The sequence below is a fragment of the Phalaenopsis equestris genome, unplaced genomic scaffold (assembly GCF_001263595.1).
Source record: "Phalaenopsis equestris unplaced genomic scaffold, ASM126359v1 Scaffold000125, whole genome shotgun sequence".
NCBI classification, from domain to species: Eukaryota; Viridiplantae; Streptophyta; class Magnoliopsida; order Asparagales; family Orchidaceae; genus Phalaenopsis; species Phalaenopsis equestris.
In genome coordinates this window covers 1,372,224-1,381,229 of record NW_018164567.1, presented here as the reverse complement: position 1 = coordinate 1,381,229, position 9,006 = coordinate 1,372,224, and the positions used below count along the sequence as shown (strand labels likewise).

General features: G+C 35.1%; 1 protein-coding gene across 1 annotated transcript in view; it reads left to right on the top strand.

The window, feature by feature from the left end:
* Nucleotides 1-7,715, top strand: part of LOC110021248 (probable sodium-coupled neutral amino acid transporter 6) — a 24,893-nt gene extending 17,178 nt beyond the window's left edge. The window contains exons 3-5 of the mRNA XM_020719666.1: nt 2,623-2,823; nt 2,890-3,349; nt 7,513-7,715. Of these exons, the coding sequence (XP_020575325.1) occupies nt 2,623-2,823; nt 2,890-3,349; nt 7,513-7,657 (806 nt within the window). The 3' untranslated portion in view covers nt 7,658-7,715. The remainder of the gene's footprint in view (nt 1-2,622; nt 2,824-2,889; nt 3,350-7,512) is intronic.
* Nucleotides 7,716-9,006: the final 1,291 nt, after the last annotated feature.

Genomic DNA, 9,006 nt, shown 5'->3' with positions numbered 1-9,006 from the left:
GCTCGGACGATGTCGTCGACAATCGGGTCAAAAACGCGTCGAAATTCAAATTTCACAAAATTTCGACCCGCGATCGATCGTCTCAAAAGGTTTACTCGAGCCCTCGACGAATAACAGTGCAAGCGATGTGAATCGTGGCGATCGGACGCGTCGACTCTCCGAATTGCGAAGTTTATGTGTGCGGGAGTGCGAATTGTGCAGCTCAAAAGGTCCTATAGGAATCTCTTTTGGGTTCCTCATGTTGGTTTCATCCTTTTAAGTGTTAGAAGTCGATACCACACATGCGAAACCACAAAAGAGTACAGAAACGGGTTAAATTTTTTTAAAATGAGGCGGGTCCCATTTTTAAGGTTCTAAGATAGTCGAAGGGAAATCCCTAAGGCTAGATCCTAAACCCTAAGCGGAAGACTAAACCTCACTAAAAATGAGGTCAACAATATGCTATACCATTAACAGTCTAGATGATCTCTAATACTGCTAGAGTATAAGAAGAAAACTCTCTAGCAGTATCTGTCACATGTCGAGATACACCAGAATTTACTATTCATTCTGATGATCCTACCGTGAAAATAGATATAAGAGCATGTGCATCACAAGTATCTTTATCAGAGTGAGCATAAGTGACATTGTTACCCCTTAATGATGACTGGTTGGAAGTATCCTCAACCCCATCTCCTACTGCTTTATGCTTCCTCTTCAACAAATCTTGACATTCATAATCCTCATTGGTAAAAACCACACATGTCTCTCCCTTTGCTACCATCAAATTTGCTTGGTAGCTCCCTTTCCCAACTTTTTGACCACCACAACCTCCACCCTATCAATGACCTCCACCTTATCAACGTTCGACTGTCTCTCTCTTTAGGTGGCCTAAAACGTGACTTGATTAGATGCACAATTTTACCACAGCTGTAGCACTTGTGAGTCTCTCGCTGGACACCTATTATAACTGACTCAAGTTAGCCAAAGCTGATCATCCGCTCGGAAGTCCATTCGACTTAGAGTGTAGCTTCATGCGAATTATTTTTTGTATCATTGCAGTAATGACTTCATCCAGTGAAGGGATAATCGTCTGAGCTAAAAGGACAAATCTTTGATCAAAAGTCGAGTTCAGATGGGTCAGAAATTGTATAGTCCTCATTTATGCAAAGATCTCCTTTTACACTCTGGATCAACACAATTCAATATTGGTGAGAAGTGATCAGGATTTGTTCACAACCGCTCCAGCTCTATGGAGTGCTTTTGAATCGATCTATCATCATGTATCACTGCTTTTATCTCACATTGAATCTAGAATACTCTCATGTGATTCTCACTCCTAGCATAAATCCTCTCTTGGTTTGCCCATGTGTTCTTCACCTTTCGAATGCTATCTACTAAGAATGTAATTGACAAAACCATCAAGTTGAGTAACCAGGTGTAGATTAAGGTGTATGGTCCTCCACTTATTCTTCTCAAATTTGTCACTATTTGGCTCGTCCTCGGTTAGATATCCTTCTAGTCTCTTCCTACTAGAGCCGCTACAATTCGACGTTACCAGCTCAGATATGTGGCTGGTCCATCAAGCTTTAGATCCGCAGGAGGGAGATATAACTTCACCTGCGTCGTAGTAAGTATTGAGGTGGTGACTCCAGTCAAAATAATGACTCCCTGTTTGAGCCTGATCAAGACCTTCAAAATCTTAGGATTTATCCTCCCCATAAGCTCCAATCTTTATCTCCTGCAATATCTCCATCTCTAGATATTCTTAATCACAATGATCTAAATCTAGATCACACAGATCATGCACAAATTTGATCATTCAAGTTTGTACGCTGCGATCATCGGAACTCGACATGGACTTCTTGTCCGGACTCCGTCATTCTATCCCGAAGAATCGGAAACAGGAAAAGGACGTGAGTTGAAGGTTTCTAGAAACTGTGATCCTCCGTGGCGTCACTGCTAGCTCCAACAACAGTCGTTCAACTGCTCTAATCGCAATTGTATCACGACCATCCCACGGCGTCCCTTCTCATGGCTCTAATCGCAATTGTATACCACTGATCAGTGATGCGACGAATAGAGACTCGAAGCCCCAGGTTTGAATCTCTGGCATATGGCAGCTTTAGGTCTTTGTACGTGTACACAAATACCAACGTTAGAGACGGATAGGGTTTTTTGCTCTGATGTCAAATGGAAAGAATTGTTCAAAACCTAATATATGCATTCATACCATAAACTTAAATAGGGTGTGATAATGTTTTCCAAATAAACATCTGTACTTCTTCAATTTTCTCTTTTTATCCATAGGACTCTTATAAGGTCCAATTCTCAACACATTTTTTTGATGTGATGTTAAAAACTCGAGTGATATGAATGTAAATATGAATTATTAGGCCTTAGGTATATAAAAGCATAGCAATTGTGTGATATGTATGCAAATGCTCAACATCTAAAAGATAGGTTTTTAATTATTTTTGAAGTTAATCATTTGAAAGTCGAACCTTTACACACTCAGCAGAATTCCAACCAATTGACCACTTTATCAACCGGATTCTATTTATTACTTGTTTGGTATGAATGATTTCTAAACATGAATTTAACGATATTAGCGTTTTGACATATATTGCTTGCAATTCTCAGATTCTTTGAGATTTACATCAGCAGTTTCAATTCTCCTTGCGGTGGTCTTTGTTTTCATCAGCTTGGGAATGGCCATCTATGCTCTGTTCCATGGCACCATTCAAACACCCAAACTGCTTCCGGATTTTACCCACCATTCCTTCTTGGAGCTCTTCACTGCCGTTCCTGTCATTGTTGTAGCCTTCACCTTCCATTTCAACGGTAATTAACGGCATTCCCCTCTTTAATCTATTCAAATGTTTATTTCTCAACTGTTGAATGTCGCAGTACACCCAATCCGGGCAGAGATGAGGCGTGTCTCAGACATGACTCCAGCTGTGCGTGCCTCCCTTCTTCTCTGCTCAGTCATCTATGCCACTGTTGGGCTTGCCGGTTACCTCCTCTTCGGTGAAGAGACAATGTCCGATGTGCTTTCTAACTTTGATAGGAGCCTAACGAGCCCTCTTCTTGACGTTGTGGTCCGGCTGAGCTATGCTCTCCACCTGGTGCTGGTGTTTCCTTTGATCTTCTACTCGCTTCGGCTCAACATAGATGAGCTTCTCTTCCCCAAGGCACGGTTGCTGCTCGTAGCTGACACTAGCAGGTTCTTGTGTCTTACTGCTCTGCTGTTGGTTTTTATTTACCTGGCAGCGATGGTCATTCCCAACATATGGGTGGTGTTTCAATTCGCCGGCTCAACCACAGCAGTCTGCCTATCCTTGATCTTCCCAGGAGCCATCGTTTTAAGGTAACCGACTTTCCCTTTTATCTGGGGCATTTACATACATAACACCCAATTTCTATGTATTTACATAATTAAACCTAAACTTTATTTTTTGCATTTATACTGCATACATCTTTCATATCACATCAAACATACAACCATTTTAACTTTCAAAAAGTGACACCTTTTTCATGGGTAAAGTGGCTTATTTGTAAAAATTTGAAGTTTAGGTTTTAGATATATAAATACATAAGATTTGAGTGGTATGCTTGTAAATCTTCATAACTTTTTTTTGGGAGGCATTTACATACATACCACCCGATTCTTATCTACTTGCGTATCTGAAACTTAAAATTTGCTTGCCTAATAAATTAGGATGTACGCTAGAGTTCTTCAGTCAGTACGAGGTTGAACTAAACTTTGTTATTGATAAAAAGTTGCCCGGTAAATTAACAAGTCATTTTCAGGTTGGCGGCCACAACTTGTTAGCTGTGAGTTACACAGTTGTGTGATTTGTATCCTAACCCTGTTACATGGTGGTTGGTTGGTAGATTTTAGGCATACAATTAATCAACATGAATCTTACTGTGTCCTCGAAATCCTCTTAGGCCAGAAAACGGACTATCCTGTGGATTTTGTGTTGATTACTAGGCTATCTTGGTGTCTGAACCAAGGGCCTTGATCATTTAGAGCTCATACTATCCTTATCATAAGCTTGAATGTGTAGAACATTGGTCGGAAATAAATTGAAGAATCTAATGGTGCTAGAAAAAAAATTATTCCGACTCTGTCACTAAGTAAGGTTTGAACATCGTATTTCAAAATGGGCTAATTTGATATATTTCCTTCAATTTTTTAGTCGAAAGTCTGTTTAAATATATTATCACCTAATCATGATATAATATGGTGAACGCCTTGCATGATTTTGTTTTGTGAGAAATATTTTTCACATTTATTACAGCCAATACATTTGCGATAATACTCTGAGATATGCTATAAGAAGATGCGAGTTGGCCCAAAACCTCCTTTTTTTATCTATCTATCTTCTTATACATAACATGACATATCATTTATTGGGACACATTTTGTGGGAGTGTTATATTTACTCAATCAACTATCCTTTGCATGAGTTGATATGGCACTTAGGATTTGTGGGAGAGTTTTATTGACTTTGGAAATTCGCTTGATGCCATCAGAATTGACTTGACTTTGGGATTTGCATCTCAAGCTTACCTGTGGATTGGTTTGAAGGCTTGTGTGACTACATAAGGTGTCATTGATTTCTTGGATTTTCCATCTAAAAGCATCATGATTTATGGTAATGTCACTTGATCCTCAAATGCCTTTTGGGTATGTTTTTTGGAGGGTTGGCATATTCATTGGTGAATGAAAGAAGAAACAAGACTTTGATTATGAGGTAATTTCTTGGCAAGATTTTTAGATTGTTCTTTGTGGTTATATTTGAGAATAAAGCAAGGCTTGTGTTTTATATTATTGTTGTGGCTTCTATATTTTCTTTAATGGATCACATATTTTTTCCTCTCCAATAAAAATTGGTTTGGTTGAAGTTCAACAATGTATTATCTTAATTATGGTGATGGTTCCACAAATTATCTTTTAGCGTCATTACGAAAAATTTGTATTCGAGCAAAATTCTCATAACGATGATCATAGAGTTCAATATTAAGCATGTCAAGTTGTCACAAGATTTTTTTCTCTAGAGAACATTGAGATGCACAAGTTCTTATTCAGGAAGATAATGTTAAGGCATTATTAGGATGTCAACGGTTCGAGCAAGCGAAGATCAAAAAAATAAAGATGGATGAAAATGCACCTACATTCGGCTATACAATGTTATTGTGATGGGTAAGGTATTGATATAGGACTTGTAGGATATAACTACGATAGATTTATGGCTCAAATCAGAATCATTATTTATAAACCAAAACATCTCCATCAAAAGTCTATTAGAAGAAAAAGCTATATTTATTGTGCATGCAAAAAGATTTGCCAATCAAGTGACAAGTGAATCAAGTTTAGTTAAATTATTTATGATTTGGGAAACATTGATGTAACTGTTGATGATGCGTATCAAATTCAATTTTTGTTATGATATTTCTCTCTCGAAGTTTATTTATGACACCATATTGTATGAGAGAGATATCATCCGCTTAGCTGATATGAAGGGCTTACAATGTATTTGTCAAATTATATTATTTTAGACTGGAGGATCTTATTGAAAAGAAAAAAGAGCTACTGAATTTTAGTGATGGGGGTACTAATGCAAAAAGGGTATGTCTATATAAGCCAGACGTTTTGCAAAACTAACCTTGTTTTTATCACAAGCGATAAGGGGACTTGAAAAGAAATTGTATGAATTTGAAGATGGAGCAAAAGATAGATGGCAGCCATTAGAAGGATAAGACAATGAATACAATGATGACTAATTTAGATTATGATATTTGCATGACTACAGGCTACAAGCATAATAATTAAGGTGTGCTTAATTTAACATGTTCTTATATTTCTTAACAAGTCCTCCTTTTTTCCTTGCTGTAAATCATGTAATAAGCATATGCGTATTTGAAATGATGGTTTCCATAACATGATAGATCTTGGCACTATTTATATTAGCTTGAAGGTGTAATTTGGACAGTTGTTGGGGTAAGATGTGCTTAATTTGATATTCAACCTTTTTCTTCGAGTGTTATAATGATGCAAAATCAAAAATTTTTGGGCATCTTGAGATTCTTGAGGTTTTTAATGGTTGCTTAGTTGTCATGATTACTAGAAGAGTCCGTGTTTATTGTGTTACAAAGCACAAATTCAAGGTTTTTATAGTTATTTCTTCACTTGCAATCATGGCTTCAAATTGTTGGAAGCAAACAAGAGTGAGCTTATAATTGTAGAAAAAAGTTTTGAACAAGCTTAAGGACAAGTTGATATGAAAATTATAATATTCAAAATTAGGGTTCAATCACTTAAAAGATATGAAAATTAATTAGCTGGTGCACACTCAGACTCTGTAATACTATTTTGAAGTGCAACATTTCTGCTATAGAGATCTCTTATTTCGTTCAAGCGAAATATTTTCTTAATGAGATTGCGCTATGCTAAACTTTTGAGAGGTTGGAATATTTGACTTTGGAGTAATCAAAGAGATATTTTTGCCATAGTTCTAAGTTGGGGAGAATTGTTATATTGACTCAGTTACCCTTATGTGATTTGATACGATATCTCTTGGAATCGTGTTTTAGACGGCTTCGAGATTGATCGGTATTTATTACAAGGACAATGAGATATATTCAGTTACTCAATACATGTGCATCTCTCTTAAGCATGGATCACCATGATATCCATCATAGGCTTACAACATCTTTTCTTGTTTTGACAAAAAAGTTTAGGCGGCTATGTAAGTTGGAGATCACATTTTTTCTTCATATACCCTCTTGGTTCTAGGTGTTTAAGGGGATTGAAGCGTTCACCTTTATCTCAAGATTTATTTCTATAATCAACTGCTTTGTTTGGCATCAAATTTTTTGTGTATATTATCTTTATTTTTTATTTTATTTTTGAAATCATGTTTATTTAGTGTATATTTTAATATTTTTATTTTTTATTTCTAAAAACAAATTAACATGCTATTCAAAATAATTTTTAGGTGTTTTGACTGTTTTTTTTTTAAATTATATCTTAATCAAGTATGCCAAACATATTTTATTTCAAATAAAAAAAAAAAAATGATCCCAAATTGCTCTTTTGATTGTGGCTTACCCTTTTTCTTAGTGGTCATTTGGGATCAATTGTGATTTTGATTTTTGATTTTTATTTTTTGTTTTTTTTATGTTTTTAATTACAATGAAACATGTTTGGTATTTTTATAACACCGTTAGTTTTTTTTTTTAAGAACACTAAAAATAAATTTTTAAGCGTTTTGACCTTCAAGTCAACTTGTTTTTTAAAATAAAATATAAAAATTCGAAAAAATGCACTAAACAAACATGTTTTTCAAGATAAAATAATAAAAAAAATAAATTATACTATTGATATCAAACAAGCCCTTAACAATTAAAATCTTAACTATTCTCCCTTGGACATATGCTGGGAGAAAACTGAACCCTCATATTTTTTAACTTATATTTTAATGTTTATTATTCTTCATGAGTCTTGTTCATCTAATTTCACAGGGATGTACATGGGATATGTAAAAGAAAGGACAAGCTTTTGGCTGGAACCATGATTGCAATAGCTGTGATTACAAGCTGCATTGCCATCTACTCTGATTTCAGCAACTTATTTGACGGTAGAATGAAGAGCAGCAACTCCCAATAAGAAATTGTTAAAATTTGCGGCTTTGATTGTAGAAAGTGCACAATTCTGTCACATTTGATGAATAGTTCATATAAGTTCCATAGTACAGTTCTTATAGATTAAGAGCTATTTTCTTTTCACATTTGACCGGGAGCCACTTTTTCTGGTCTTGTGAGGATTTGATTAAAATGTTTGCAGAGGACCATTTTTTACTTTTCTTTTGTGATTTGATTTGAACTGTATAAGTAATAATGTAATATATTATTCAAAGTGATGGTGATATAGATGTGTATATTATAAGTAGAATTCAAGCTGGATGGTTGAAGTGATGGAATGTATTGAGCCTATTATGTGATAGAAAAGTATCGCTTAGACTTATAAAAGGAAAATAATGGTAGCTAGACATTTAATATTTTATAGCATAGAATGTTGGCCTATAGAAGAGAAGCATAAAATTAAGAGAATGTGCAGGTGGATGAGTGCTTTACACTTACAGATAAAATATGAAATGAATATATTTGTGAAACGGTTGGAGTAGTTCCAGTTGAAAGCAAGATTAGAGAGAGCTATCTTATATGGTTTGGTCACATTAAAGGTCGACCATCTGATGATCCGGTTAAGAGAGTGAATGTTCTAGATTTAACATGCTAAGAAAGAGATGGACTTAAAAATACTTGGGATCATTAGAAATAAATGAAAATATAGCACTCAATGGGATAAAATGGAGAGAGAATTTATGTGGCCAACCCAAAGGCTTGTTGTTGTTGCAAGCTGTGTTCACTCTTCAAGTAAAATTTTAAAAATAATAGTGGAATTGATCTGTTTTATTTATATAGATCAGCTAACACTTTCAAGTATATGCATGTTCGATTCTTTTTTCTTTCTTCATCTTAGTTCATCCATTTAAATAAGTTAGATTTCAATATAATTTTTAGGAGTTTATTTGGAGGGTGTATCATTACTTGTAAAGAAAATTCTATCAAAAGTTGGCCTAATACATTCAATGTTTTTTTTTTAATAATATTTAATTTCAATTTAATTGAATTAGTCAAATAAGTTGAATTAGGTAGGCAATTCTTGAAATCATTGTTCAAAATTTTCTGTGATTTATCTTTCTTTTCTGTTTGAGCATAAATATGAGATTGAAAAAAACATTTTCAGAGTAGGGTTGCAAATGAGCCGAGTAGAGCCGAGCACGTGTCTATTCAAGCTTGAACTTGTTTATTAAGAGCCCATTTGAACTGGAGCTCATTTATTAAATGCTATGTTTTAGATCGACTCAAGCTCAATTTGAGCTTTTAAAATAATGTTCAAGTTCAAGGTCATTTATAATACCTTGTTTTAGGCCAGGGTCTAATTAGATTCGAGCT